Genomic DNA, 15,660 nt, shown 5'->3' on the forward strand with positions numbered 1-15,660 from the left:
CACACGTCACTTCCGGGTCAGCAAGAAGGGGAGGACAGCAGACGTGCTGCTCCCTCCTCTCTACCTGGCGGCACCCACCCACTAGCATGGTATGAAAGCAATCCAGCACCGCCCAAGGTGTCAGACAGCTTTCATCTTAACAGCCACAAGTCGGGTTGTGACATTTACACACAATCACAGTGGCTGCAGCTGCTTGGAGTGAGTAACCCCCCCCCCCCTCCCCCGCACACACACACACTGACAGGTCTGTATGACGTATAGACCTGGCAGTGAACAGGTTAATGATGACCCCTCCACCATCCTAACACCTATGCTGACTTGCCTGTCTTAAAAAGATACAAACATACAAGTTTAGCATGCTCCGGTTTGGTAATGGGATCCCCTGTGTCAACTGGAGGCCGCTGCAGGGGAAGAGAGAGCACTCAACTAGTAAAGCTTGTAGTAGTGACATCACCCATAGACTCCTATGGCCCATCTGTTTTGGTGCTCCCTCCTTTCCCCTGCAGCCGACGCTGACCTACACAGGAGCTGAACCACATGACCACCTAAAAACAGGCTGAAAATAGGCAAGTAAATGCATCTTTTTTTTTTTTTTTTTTACAGGTTAGTCAACATAGGTGTTGGGGTGGGGGCATTTTGAAGGCTAGGTAGGTTTAAGCTGGAATTCTACTTTATATGTTGTCCGTGCCTCTGTGTTAATAGAAGTTTTATACTTTATTAACACAAAGGTCCAGATGAATTATAACAATGTTTAATTTCTGGGTCCAACTTCTCCATGTCAATACTCACTTGCAGAACTCACGGCATTTCTTCCAAGTGTGTTGGTGTTGTTATCGCTGCTGCTTCGGCTAAGGTTCATATTGTTAGTGGCGTTCGTCCTGGCGATGTTTGCAACCCTCCGTACAAAGGATTCAAGGCTGGATGTCTCTCGTGATGACAGGTTGGGAACACTAGCGCTGGAACTCATGGGAGCCCCTGCAGCCAACAGAGAACTGACTGAGAGCCTGTTGCTGGCAGACGAACCCAGTGGTCTGGGAACAGCAGCCTCCTTGTTGCTGAGCTCTGATACAGAACTGACGTCGGGTGAGCTAATGCTCACCATGCCCATTGATATGGCAGGTGCTTCCCCTGATTTCCTCTCTCCTCCCTCACCCACAGTTTCACCCCCTGGGGGGCATGTGGATGGACCAGAGGCTGCCGGGTTAGAAGACAGTACAAGGATGGGATCATGATGCAGGTCAGAACCTTGCTCCTCTGCCCTCCTCTCTGCCTTGGCACAGGTCAGACTCACATCACTGCTACTTGCCACACTACAGACGGAGCTGCTGCTCCCCTTGCGACTGCAGGAGCCAGTCACACCGCCAGCAACCATACAAGAGGAGGAGGAAGGCGGAGGGGCCTTGTCGGGGCAGTTGTTTTTCACCAGGCTGCTCCAGGAAGGTGGTGTGCCTGCAACAGTGGATGAAACAGGTTTGGATGACACTGCAGATTCTGGGTCATAACCTGGGGCCAGCTTGAGGTCAAACTTTCCTTCCGCGCCCATGCGGTAAGAGTTAGAGCCACCGGCATCCCATATGACATCAATCCAGCCTGGAAAGGGACAGTAGCGTGTAAGATGGAAAAGCAGACAGCAAAGAGCATTTGATTGGGATCACGCTAGAGTTCAAGCCACAGCAAGCACATTAACCCCACTCAACACCTGCTTTAGTGGAATTAAGAAAACATGGACAAACTCATAGCAGCATAGTTAGTTGCTGTTTTTTCAATAAATTATATAATACCCAATAAAAAAGTGAATTTAGTGATTAAGTACTCTGCCACGCTTAAAGCCAAAAGTCAGACATTGTTAATTTTAAAACAAGCAAAAAGCAGAGGTAAGCAGCAGAAGTAGAGTGAAAAAGACACTGCAAGATGAGATGTTAATTCTAGCCACAACAGCAAAATGAAGGAGTAAAAGAAAGACCTTTACTACCCAAAGCGTTAGTCACTGTGCCATTGCAATGGGCAAACTTCCAATGTTAAATGACCAGTAAACCTAAATAATAACTTGGTTTCTGGATAAAGATTTGTGTTATACATTTGTGATGCAGAAAGAGCTGAACACAATAGTATCTGGATCCTAAAAGGAGATATTTTTTTCATACACACAGTGGGTGAAACTTAAGTTGGAGATAAAAGGTATTACACTAAAAGCTAGCCATACTGGGCTTTATTTTCTCTTGTTTAGTCCATGGGTTGAACAAGAAAAAAAAAAAAATCAATTAATTCCCCCATCTATGCCAACAGTGTTGATAGAGGAATTTCCACTATGGCTGTTAGTCCGCTGCAGATGCCTGAATACAGTGGCTCTGCTGAAAAATTTACTGCATTTGATAAGTTGCAGTCATTTTTTGGCCTCTAATCCTCCACTCAACTTAAAAATTAACTAAGCTGAGTTAAATATTACTTGCAGGGCCACCTATGGCTCAAATTTCGGTTGAACCAGCAGGATTTGGATAAAACCTGAGCTTTCTATTACTAAGATTTCATACTGCTATTAACTTTCTGCTCCCTGCCAGTCAAGTATCAATGGCAGAAAGATATTAGATATAGACTACCACTGCTAATAACCAGGAGGTGATATAGGAATAAGGCCAGTTGCATGCAGGCTCTCCCAGGTGTGGTGCTACATGGACTATTTTTTCACTTGCATCTTTAGATGTTTTGCTAAACCAAACACTTTTGCCCCACTAGTTTTAATTTCCAGTGACAGATAATTACACTACAAACACTCTTGAACATGTACTAAAACACTCTAACTAGCAATAACTATAGAGCCATAAAAACATACAGAAGAGGAAATGGGACTTTTTTAGCACCAAAACTAGGTAAGAAAAAAAATCTTATATAAAATATAAAAATTTATTGAACATAATACATCAATACAAACGATATAGACATGATACATGAAACATAATTTTTTAATGCAAATGCCGATGATTAGGCTACATATCACCAAAAAGGAAAACAACGCATTTCAATTCATTGGATTTATAATTTGAATCTTCTTCAGGGGGAAAAAAAAAAAAAAAAGGTGAAAAGCCATAGAAAATATTATCGCCATTGATAAAAACAGAAATTCAGTGTTCAGGTTAGTTCCAGGCATTGTCTGTACAAACAGACCCCTCAGTGATCCAACTGGGTGAATAAATGATAAGGTTGTCTTAATAGAGGTCAGTAAGAAATTAGAAAGGATAACACATCCCTCAATTCAGCACTTAAAGTCAACTTGGACATCTGGACAGAATCTCTGATGAGTTTCCCCTGTAGCGTAAGTGGATGCTGTAGCTGTGGCTGTCTTCTGAGCTGTTTCCCGGTAAAAGATAGACCTTTTAGTGGAAACATTTTGTTGATTCCACACTTTGATACCTCACACAGGGGAAGCTCATCAGAGATCCTGTCTAGATGTCCAGGTTGACCTAAGTGCTGGATTGAGAGATGCGTTATCCTTTCTAATTTCTTACTGACCTCTATTAGACATTATCATTTATTCACCCAGTTGAATCACTGAGGGGTCTGTTTGTACAGACGATGCCTTGAACTAACCAGCAAGGATCTTCTGAATTTCTGGTTTTATGAATGGCGATAATATTGTCTATTGCTTTTTACCTTTTTCCTCCCTGAAGAAGATTCAAATTATAAATCCAGTGAATTGAAATGCATTGAGAGTTTTCATCATTGGTTATAGCTAGCCTAATCACTGCCATTTGCATTAAAACATTATGTTTCATGGGTCATATCCATATCGTTTCTATTGATGTACTATGTAAAATACATTTTTATTTTTTATATAACTTTTTTTTGTTGTCTAGTTTTGGTGCTAAAAAAGTCCCTTTTCCTCTTCGGTATGTTTACCGAAAAGTCCCTTTTCCTCTTCGGTATTTCCTAGGATTAACTATAGTAAGTAAATCAAATTCAACAGCCATAGGCATATAATGTTAACCTCACTAAAGAGGACCACAGCAGATGCAAGAGCTAAAGCTGCATAAGATGCCAAGAATTGGTCCCTGGCTATACCATATATATTTGTTAAGAATCAGCAGATAGATTAGTTCTGATAAAGTGGGCATACTACTCGACTGCTTTAGCTCTTGCGTCTGCTGTGGTGTGTAGTCCAGGTCCACTTAGGGAGGCTAACACTTCATCGATTTATAAGACTATGACTGTTGTTGTATGTGAGTATATTTTATTTACTTTTTATTATTAAATGGTGTCTTAAGGTAACGCACAGGGCTGGTGTGCTCTTCTTTACTCCTCAGTATCAAAAATTTACCCAAACTAAAAGGGGCAGCAAGGCTGAAAGCTTACACAGTCAATTTCCTGGAATATAGAACCTAAAAGTTACTTGCAAATTAGCTAGCAACAGCTTTTATTTTATTATGAAGCTGGCCATACCTTACACTTTGAATGTACAATCACTATAGGATCCCATTTATAATTACCCAAACTATGTAATGTGAACACATACCTATTCATTTGATGTTTTAAATAGTTGTTGGTAAATCTAAAGGAGATTGTACAAAAGATTGTAACCTATTTGGTCGGCTTTACACAGATCCGAAAAAAGGACCTATGAAACTCTGTGAACACGAAGGTCTACAGATAATGTGACAAAAGTACAAAACCACTGACTGACCGCTGGTCCACGTGCCATCGCCCTTAGAGGATATAGGGAGAAGGAGATCTTTCAGCTTCTTACTAGCCTGTCTCCCAGATGTGGTAACCCCTGCATATTCTTTTTCTACAAAAGGCAGTTAGTAAACATTACAACAGACTCTACAAACAAATGTAAATATATTGTCAACTATTTAAAAACCAGGTACTAGTCTGGGAATTTTAATATGTTGTTAATGTACAAAAATTAGCAGCTCTCTGTAGAAGAACAAAGTTTTGCACATTTCTGTTTTCTTTCACTGCATATTCACACACGTCCATTTTCCTGCTATAAAACCCATGCATTTTACTGCAAGAAAATGTTATGTTTCCTGCCTGGCAGATTCATATTTATGCTGCAGTTTATTGTGTTGTTAATAAGTAGAAGGGCCCGTTCACACCTACGTTTATGCACATAGGTGTGACTGATCCCTTAAACAGTGATCAATCCAGATGTAATAGAAATCTGAAAAACACAACCAGTCAGCTCCAGGGAACATGTGTGAGAAACACAGCTCCACCTTATCAAGCAAAATATATTTTAGGTTTACTTGCCTTTTAACATACCTGAATGAGTTTTGAACTCTTTACAGAATAGGCAGCCTAGTTAGGAAGAACCACAACTTCCTTACCATTGTGCAACTCTCCAGTAACCGTGCCTTCTCCCTGTGCACTACCATCCTGGTCTCTCCATTTCCAGTCAATGCCACGAATGACTCTGGCTCCAGGCACCATATATTTCAGAACTTGGGAGCGTACCAATCGCCTTTGGCGTCTTAGGTTTGCTTCTGCTTCTTTGGCTGCTTTACCTAAAAAAAAGGGAATAAGTAAAAAATGTCACAGCATCTTTCAGATCCATCAGTCAATGCAGTGAAGTGCTATTTCACAGCAAATACAAACACTTGCATGTCTCACAAAAAACGTCAGCGGTAAGATGCAAAAGATCTTAGAATAAATACAGGTTTGCTTTAATTACCACTCCAGTAGCACATAATTACCTTTCATTCAATAACCCCTCTGCTTTATTTAGCTGCCAGGAACAGAGAAAATATCTGGGTTTGGAGAATTATGTGAAGTGCCGAGCCAGTCACCAAGCAAGAGTGCTTTATGGCAAGTGATATTAGCCATCTATGGATAGAATTTCGATCCATCTATAGCTGTTCCAATTCAAAACTCTCAAGTCGACCTATTGGTCAACTCCTCTCAAATGGGACTGCTCAGAAATGTGTGTTTGATCAAAGCATGCAGCCAATCAGCAGATTAGTGTACTCTGGCAGCAAAGAAGTCCTGCTGTCAGAATACAATAGCGCAGCGGGAAAGATTCCTTCATCCACCTTGAATGTGGGCAGCACAGTGGCTAAATGGTTAGCACTTCCGCCTGGCAGTACTAGGGTCGTTGGTTCAAATCCCAGCCACGACACCACCTGCCTGGAGTTTGCATGTTCTCCCTGTGCCTGTGTGGGTTTCCTCCAGGTACTCCGGTTTCCTCCCACACTCCAAAGACATGCTGGTAGGTTAATTGGATCCTGTCTAAATTGTCCCTAGTATGTGTATGAATGTAAGTTAGGGACTTTAGATTGTACACCCATTGAGGGTTAGGGACTGATGTAAATGTGCAATATATATGTAAAGCACTGTGTAAATTGACAGCGCTATAGAAGTACCTATAATAAATAATGTGTGAATGGGGGAATGCATTCACTTTTTTTTTTCCTTTTTCTTGATTGGCCAGATGGCTGGTCAAAAAAAACCCCAAAAAACAAATCATCTATGGTCAGCCTTAAGCAAATCATAGCTTACATAGACCAGATTCTTGTGCAAAGGAAAGGCCAGCATGTGCTGCTCGGGAGGGGGGATTGAAGTGAAACCATTGCATTTCACTGCATAAAGCATGGGTTCACATTAAAGACTAGCTATTCCAGTAAATCTGAACTGGTAAAATGCTTTATAGCCTCTAAGAGTTTTTATGCCCGTCTACATCAACAGATCTGCCAGCCAGCGACCTGAAGGAGATGGTCAACCAGCACATTCCTTTTGTTAGTAAATTTACTAAGATTGTATAATGTTTACTCTAATGAATGCACAGCCCCCACTTATGGACAAACTATGCATTGTACAGAATGGAAGCCTGAGTAAACTGATCACGTGTTAAACACGTTTATTTCACTACTGGCATTGAAATCCATATATTACATACAAATAAGAGACTGCAACAGGCATGTTTCTGTTCTTGCATACAAGTTACAAAACTTGTCATTTGTAGGATATGAACTAGGCTATTTTAAGAATGTACTTGCAGGAACCACAGAAATAAACACATTTTATTATTTCTGGCTCCCAGTCAAATCACCAACAACATTTTCTATCAACACAGAGCAATGTTTTATATCAAAGTGTTCAAATCTCACCCAACTTCTGAAATGTCACAACATACCTAGCTGGTCTTCACATACTCCTGTCACAGTGCCGTACAGCTCAAAACCAGACAAAGAAAGGTAATGCGTTTGACCACTGGCATTCTTTCCTGTTTGTTTTATTCGGATATGTCGCCAGCCCTGCTTTTCCTCTCTTGGAGGATCCAGTGGCCATGTGGCAGTTGACCTTGAAGACAGAAACACACATATTACTTGCAGATCCAACACCCTCTATTTAGAACTTAATAAATGAAGAATTGTTTACAATTAGTTTTACATTTTATTTTAAAAACATACTATTTCTATATGTTAACTACATGAACACTTGTATTAACAACTGGTAAATACCCAGGTTCATTCAGGCTGCAGTCATCTACATGGGTATATAACGTTGTCCAATTCTGACCATCTTTGGAGACCTGGAAGACCCAATTGCGAAGTGCAGAACGTCCATAGCCACGAGCATGACGTAGTGTGTAGGCAGATGGCACAATCCATAGGCCAAGATCAATGGCAAACCATGCACTTTTGTCATCATTTGTATGGCAATTTAGAGCAGAGCTGTCACGACTCAGAATGTCCTCAAGCCTACCATATGGTAGATTGCGTCCCTCTGAAGATGTAACTACTACCAATCCATAAGCAGCAGGGTTTACCCATTCATAGGCAGTCCTGAAATGGTATAATTTAAATACAATGTCATTAAAAGTAACTAAAATACATATTTAAAACCAAGAACTAAATTCTATGCATGGTACAGATTTCTTGTCACTTGTACTCAAGGTTCTAATAGCAAAAATACTCTCTTCTGTCTTTAATTAAAGCAGCAAAGCCAAAAGAAGAGTAATATCAAGTGTACAATGGAGATTATCAAGACATACATTATCAACTGCAACTTGTTTAAGACCATCAGATATTTGCAGCTAGAAGCAACTTTTAAAATCTATCTCTGGAAAAGGAAAAATGCCCCCTTGCAGTGGGACTGCCCCACACTACAAGAGTTCCATGGTCACTTAGGTCTCAGGGGCCACAAAAAGCAGTTTTACTTACCAAATCTTTCACACCCCTGCCAGCCAGAGCTCTCCTATACGTCCCATGTGCCAACAATGGATTGTGCCTCAGCATGCTCATGCCCAATGCAAGGCTATGGGCTCTGCATTTGTCTTGATGATGCAAGAGCCTGCGACTGCCAGAGCATATAGGAGAAGAGGCTTTGGGGGCCTATCTAGCAAACCCAACGGTGCCTGTGGTAGTGGGGAGGTTGAGGATTAGGTAAGTAATACTGCTTTTTGCAGCATTTTTACACACACATCCCCTGCAAGGGAGCATTTTTGCTTTCCCTGGAGTTCAGCTTTTAAGGAAACATTTCCAGGAATCAGAAATATCAGCCACAACACTGGATGAGAGCCTTGGCTGTTACAAATAACAGCCATTTTAACATACAGTAATACAGTTCAACTAAACCTATTAAAGCAAAGCCTGAAGTCCAAAACTACATCACAACTAAACTCTCTCAATCAGCATTAACTTTTTAATCCTTATGCTACTAGCCTCAGTAAATAGAGAACTATATTTTTCTTTAGTTGCTTCTTGGTGTCTAGCCTGGGCAAAAATGTCATATTTTTTAGGAGAAAAAAAGTATTTATGATGGATAGATAGATCGATATATATATATATCGATAATATATATATACACACACACACACACAAATGTTTTACCTTTCATTTCTATTTTTGCCTGTATGGAATTTTTACAGGTTAGGGTTTACAATCACTTTAATTATAAGTGCTGTAATTGCTATAATGATAAGCTCTCCATTGTAGACATATTTTAACAGACCATCTAAAAGAATCAGCTGCAGGGCAGTAGAAGTGTAATTCCTGGACCTTGTGTTGTGCAACTTTTCTCTGCTTCCTGGTACTAGCAATTGCATTTAAACTACCAGGTTTGAATGCGATTGGAGGCTGTGAGAACCATTTTAACACTGGCATTATTTCCAATATCATGCTTGCAGTATGTGACAGACAACAAGGAGCTTGTAGGATGTGGTTCAGCACCAGAAGCAGATACATTCCAAGATCACTAAATTTTTAACTAATGCATTTTTAACGAGCCTCAGCCGGCTGTCAAAACCAGGCAATGTCTGCCAGACAGCCCCATAAACATTACAGCAGCTGCAAAATTGTTCTTCATAATATGGCAAAAAAAAAATAATAGCATTTTGTGTTCAGCAGGTGATACAGTCTGCCACTGTGTCTAATAGAGGTGAGTTTGGCTGTGCCACAACCACAATGCAACTACATCCGATGGCTGTTGCATCCCAAGGAAGAAGGATTTCACTCCCTCTTCAAAACAGGTGTGTAAGAGGTGGCTTATCACCTCTCAATCACCTGCTAACTGCAGGCCAGCCTCTGCTGACAACCCAAATCACTGTTGATCTCAAGTCAGCAGCTGACCATGAGAAACATTTTGTTAGGCCACATTTAACTTACATTTGAGCTGAAATGAAGTATATTTGAATGCACACACAACTGTAGTTGAAGAGCTACTTACTTTGCATTGGTCCCAATCCAATACATGATTCCATTATCATCAAAATCATGCTGGTGTCTGAACACACAGCTTTGCCCTTCGCGCAGCTTGCGCACAAACACAAAAGATGAGCGGTCAAAGTCATACCACTGTTTGGCCACCTGTATTAAAATCAAATAAACTATCAGGAGTGCACTGTGTATAGAAAAATGACCATTTTCATATCCATTCACAAAAGGTTTCTCTAAACTGCAAGGAAACATTTATACCAATGGCTAAATAATACAGTGACTGAGTAAGAAACAAAAAGAATATAAACAAAGGAGACAGACTTCAATTGCATCACTCTGCACTGGCAAGCTCTATTGAAGACTTTGCTTCAAAGTTATTAACCAAAAAGGTGAACTTGTGTATTCTGTAACCAAAAGCAAAGACCTTTTAGGGCACAGTAGGCATATCCCAACAAGCAAATTTACCATCTTCAGCAAATACTGTTCCAAGGACTCCACTGTAGCCAATGGCTCCATTTTAAGCATTCGACCGGTGCGGTCAATAAGGGAGGTCTCTCCAGGTGCGCGCTCCAGCCTGAACCGAAGCCTTCGAGTAAGGATCTAATCAAGACAGTAACCAAACAAATATCAGCTTGAATAATGCTAATCACTCTCCATACTAAGACCACAAAATTAAATTTTAAAAAAGCACAGAAATCACTAAGAAATGGAGTGTAAATGTGAATAGTGGTTCAGGATTGCTCATACAGCTGTCAGATACTGTCATACTGATAATTAGGCAAAGGAGAAAACCTCTTCTTCCAAGATATGAGAACAATTAAACTTGTAGGCAACTTAGAGTGCCATCTCCCAAGTGAAAGGCCTTCATGTCTTACCTACTGCTCACTTGTATAAACCTCCAGTCTCCTTAAGTCCCAGCGCTAGTCATTAAACCATTTTTTGCTGTGGTTGTATTGAGTAACTTCACCCTGGTGCGTGAGGCTCTGGCATTTAGGTGTGGATGGAAGGCACTGGTGCACCGTCAAGCCTCACTACTGGCAGCTGGTAGAAATCTAAGAGGGAGACCACTGCTACGGCTGGACAGGGCTGTATCGTGCATCAAGCACTCCTAACATATAAAACAGTATGCACCCAGGGATGAATGCCTTGAAAACTGTGTTCCGGGCATTCATCTCTGGGCACATACTGCTCCAATTGTCAGTAGCTCTCGGTGCACTGTTCAGTCTCAGATGCTTTCAGCCTCTCGTATAGTAACACACTGCTGGCAGAAGGGATAGACAATGCAGCTCTGCCTTCCGCCTGCACACAAATCCTGCAGTCTCATGCACTAGGGCTAAACGCCCAGTGTACATGGGGCCTTAAGCTGAAATTTGGGGAGGACAAATTTTGCATACTTACACTGGGCCAGCTGTGATACCTGATCAACCTCTTTTGAAGCTAAAACCATGGTCTTCCGGGTGCTCTGCTGAGCATCTACCCTTCTGCAATGTAACCACAGGGGGCAATTCACACAACAAAACATCCATCCAGAAAACATGTCAAAAGGTGGAGGGGAGGGACGGTGACGACATAATCTGCAATCAGAGAACGCCCTGCATTCAATATTAAAAATGAATGGCCTTCTTTGAATGGTGTCATAACAAGCGAGCGACCACCTGTGGTTATCATGCAGAATGGCAGCCACTGAGCAAGACTGTAGCTACTACATTGATTTCCAGCTTCTACAGGATCTGACCAGGTATCACATATGCATACTTAGATTGTGCAAAGATGGCTGTAGGTATGCAAAAAGATCATCCCTGGAGTTTGTGTAAGGTATTTGTAAAATTATATTAACCCACTCTATCAATCTGCGTCAGAGCGACTGACATCAACTCATGTGAATTGAAAGGTTCTCTTCAACCAGCTACCTGAAGACTGTTTTCGTGCACTTACTTGAAGATTGTAGCTGGACCCTGGTGTGTCATACAGGTGCAGTGGCAATCGCTCTATAGACTCCAGCACTGCAATCAGTTTTCGCACCAGAGCGATTGCTGGCCGACTGAAAATATACAATGAATACTTAAAAATATATAAAAAAAAAATGAATAGGTAACATTCCTATACAAATTCTTATGCTTCACTAGGATTTCCTAAATCCTCAAAACAGCAGATTCTAATATAAAGTATTGTGCAAACGTTTTAGGCAGGTGTGAAAAAGCTGTAAATATAGATTATCATCAGAAGTAGAAGTGTTAATAGTTTATTTTTAGCAACAAAATGGAAAGTAAATGAACAGAAGAGAAATCCAAATCAATATTTGGTGTGATCGCCCTTTGCTTTTAACACATTAATTCTTCTTGGTACACTTGCACACAGCTTTTGAAGGAACTCAGAAGGCAAGTTGTTCCAAACATCTTGGAGAACCACAGATCTTCTGTGGATGTAGGGTGCCTCAAATCCTTCTGTCTCCTAATCCCAGACAGCCTCAATGATGTTGATATCAGGGCTCTGTGGGGGCCAAACCATCATTTCCAGGACTCCTTGTTCTTTACAGTGAAGGTCAGTTTTAAAGACGTTTGCTGTATGTTTTCTAGTTTTTGCTCATGGCTGATGGCATGGCATAATGGATAAGTATCTGCCTGTATTCCTCAGCATTGAGGACACCACTGATCCTGACCAAATCTCCAACTCCATTTGCAGAATAGAAGTCTTAAACTTGCAAGAAACCTCCACCATGCTTCACTGTTACTTGCAGACACTCATTACTGTATGGCTCTCCAGCTTTTCAAGAACAATCTGCCTCCTGCTACAGCCATATACTCCAAATGTTGACTCATCAGTTAAGAGCACCTGCTGCCGTTTTTCTGCACCGCAGTTCCTATATTTTTGTGCATAGTTGAGTCGCTCAGCCTTGTTTCCACGTCCTATGAAGTATTGTTATGTCCTTCAATCAGCAAAAGAGAAAACATGATTTTTGCACTCACCATAAAATTCTAAGTTTTTTTGAAGGACACAGCACTTGGCCAGTCTTCTTTTGGCTGTCTCAGTGAGTATGTCCTATACTGCTGGCTACTAAATGAACTCCTTACTGCAGATAGTGGGGTTTGGCCACCTCCAGAGGGCCGCTACCTAGGTGATCCTTTTATTATTATTATTATTATACAGTATTTATACAGCGCCAACAGTTTGCGCAGTTACAATACAATTTGGTACAAAAGGAAACAGAGGGCCCCGCTTATTAGAGCTTACAATCTAGGAGATAGTTTAGTTGCACCCAGCATCCTACTCCTGTAGGTAGCAACATCACAGCCATCCGTCATGAAGTATGGCTGAGTTCTTCAATGAACTCACAGAAAAGGATTTTACTGTGAGTACAAACATCCTGTTCTTTTTGGACAAAAACATACGAACAATTACACATTGTATATGAAAAAAAATCAACAAATACATTTTTACCTTTTTCTGAAGGGTTTTTGTCCTGCTTTACAAAAATGCTGAACTGAATTTAAATCAAAATTGAGTGAAGACATGTATTTTTTTTTTGCCTCTGCTAGTCAGTCTGGCTTTCTTTTCATTTCAGCAGTATACAGGAAAAGTATTCTATAAGGATTTTCAAAACAGAAGCTGGACTTGTAGGATATTTTCCATAAAAAATTTGCTAAAATTTTTGCAGTGATTTACTGGAACTGATTTGGTTTAGTAGCAAACAGAATAGAATTGCAAATAAACATTTATTATAACTTAAAGCAGAGCTCCACCCAAAAGGGGAAGTTCCCCGTTAAGGACTGGAACCTTTGGGGCCCCGGAGTACCTGCTCTCACTTCCGCTGCGATCGCCTGTAAAGCCGCAAACTGTCCCAGTTCGTTGCCCACACTGAAGCTGCCAGTGCTAGGGACACAGTAGAGTGAAATCGGCAGTGGTGAGGACACCGCTGGACCGAGAGACAGGTGAGTGTCTGTTTTTTAAGTCAGTGGCTACAGTTTTTGTAGCTGCTAACTAATTTTTTCACATTTTGACTGGAAAGCCGCTTTAAAGTCAACTAAGTATAAGTACAGATAGAAAATTGTACAGTTAGAAAAAGTGCTATGCATTTAAAAACCTATTCTGCTTTATACGTTACTCCCTGAGCTAGTTTGTACAAATGTGTCATATATACTAGAATTTGCTGTTTCGAGGATTTAGGAAATCATAGCGAAACAAGAATCCATAGTGTCAAATAAGCAAAAGAGAAAGTAGAGTTTCTATTTTTTAAGCATGAGCTGTCCAATATTACACACACCTTTCATCATCTTCATTCTCTGTGAATGCAGTCTTAAATACATTCAATCTCTCCACCAATTGTCCACAGTCCTGTTTGTGATCAAATTCTTCATTCTAAGAGACAAAAGCATTTCTAGTTAAAGTACACATAAAAGCAGTATTTAAATCATATGTAATAGTTTTAAAATGCATGCAACTTCAAAAGATTTCAATCTCTTTAAATCTGCAGTTTTCACTAAAAGAATATCTGGTAATCCTGACATAAACAGCCTTCATCTTCTGTTATGGGGTGACAACTGTCTTCCAGCTGTGCCCCTGCGTTGTAACCCTAGCACATTACAAAATACAGCTGTGCCTACACGGTTCACTATTGGCATTCTGAGGAAACTGGTCAAGAGCACTAATGTGCAACCAAAGCTGGAGCGAGTGTCTATAGGCAAGAGGTGCCTGAAAGAGGCTAAAAAAGAGATCAGCAGCAGTGGCAAGCTATAAAAAAAAAAAAAATATTTTGGAAAAATGATGAATCCACAACTTATAACAAAGTATAGTTTATGATGCAGTGTTTTAAAAATTGAATATAATCCAGTTAAAGGTTAAATCTATTTTAAAATGGTTCCAAAGGCTACAACTTTTTAGCAATATCAAATTCTCATCAATCAGGGGAACATTCCCTAATACATTTCTTGTGTCAAACACTTTACATGTATTCAATGCTCACCCACAGCTCCAAATCCTGCCACTTCCTCAAACTTTCAGGTAGGGAAAGGTCTGAACTGAGGACGCAGTGAGGATGAGGAACATGTGCACTGAGGACATAGGAGTGGGAAGCAAGGGAGTGGCTTTCTGCTCTATGCTTTGGTGCTATGCAAATATGCACATAAGGGTATCTTCAACGGACACTAAGGACAAGAAGTCACCAGACACTGCACACCTTTAATAGCACTCTGGGGGGATGAGCAGAATCAGAAAGGAGGAAGATGATGTAAACATCAAGAGGCAGCACATATAGTAATTCTTTACAGCAGCACCAGATAAATGAAAAAATATAAGCTTAGGCTTTAAAATCACTTTAAGGAATAATCTCCCAAATGCCAGTCTTCACAGAGCACATGTACTGAGATTTTTCAGTACCTGGAAGATAGTGTGTCTTTATAGATCAGACATAAAAAAAAAAAAAAAGTAGAATGTGCATATATGTGTGTGTATACATGGAAACAAAGCCTTTAAATTAGGTAATTTCAAAATGTTTTTTTTTTTAATCATAACTGTGCTGACTTAAAGACGTATGTTTGCCCCTTAGTCTGAGAGTCGGGGAACTCTTAGGCCCCATTTACACCTGCGCGTCACGCTAACATGCATTTTTTGTGCCTCCCCCCCCCCCCCGCCTGTTTTTCACAGGACAGCATAGGGCAGCCTATTCACTTGAGTGGGCTGTTCTACATGTAACAAAAGCAGAAAAAGAAGCTTGGGTGGTGAGCTTCATGTTTTTTTTTTTTACACTGCATGACAAAATGCATGTTTCCAAACCACATTTGGGGTGCCATTGCCAATAATGGCATTTAAAGTGCGACTTACTTTTCTGCACATTTTCACTTGTTGCTGGAATGCATGAAGGAACACATATTTCTATACACATTCCCAAAATGTGCAGGTGTGAATTGGGCCTTAGGTCTGACAGTTGATGCTCGTAAACTGATTTACTTGAGACTTTCCCATTTACATTGGAGGCTATGTTCACCACTTCCAGAAATTAGCATATTCAGTCCAG

The 15,660-nt window shown here is 40.6% G+C and overlaps 1 protein-coding gene across 5 annotated transcripts in view; it reads right to left on the bottom strand.

The window, feature by feature from the left end:
- Positions 1-15,660, bottom strand: part of HECTD1 (HECT domain E3 ubiquitin protein ligase 1) — a 137,773-nt gene that overhangs the window by 40,307 nt on the left and 81,806 nt on the right. For 2 of the 5 annotated variants that reach the window (XM_089691188.1, XM_089691185.1), the window contains exons 18-25: positions 13,912-14,006; positions 11,586-11,691; positions 10,116-10,250; positions 9,661-9,800; positions 7,455-7,778; positions 7,127-7,293; positions 5,325-5,501; positions 790-1,449 (exon numbers count right to left, since the gene is read on the bottom strand). In XM_089691188.1, the coding sequence (XP_089547314.1) occupies positions 790-1,449; positions 5,325-5,501; positions 7,127-7,293; positions 7,455-7,778; positions 9,661-9,800; positions 10,116-10,250; positions 11,586-11,691; positions 13,912-14,006 (1,804 nt within the window). Of the gene's footprint in view, positions 1-789; positions 1,591-5,324; positions 5,502-7,126; positions 7,294-7,454; positions 7,779-9,660; positions 9,801-10,115; positions 10,251-11,585; positions 11,692-13,911; positions 14,007-15,660 lie in introns of all 5 variants that reach the window. The other 3 variants (XM_089691186.1, XM_089691184.1, XM_089691187.1) reach the window with 2 other exon arrangements.

This window comes from Staurois parvus, unplaced genomic scaffold (genome assembly GCF_062004578.1).
Source record: "Staurois parvus isolate SC_StPar_1 unplaced genomic scaffold, SC_StPar_1.0 ptg000553l, whole genome shotgun sequence".
Classification (NCBI taxonomy): domain Eukaryota; kingdom Metazoa; phylum Chordata; class Amphibia; order Anura; family Ranidae; genus Staurois; species Staurois parvus.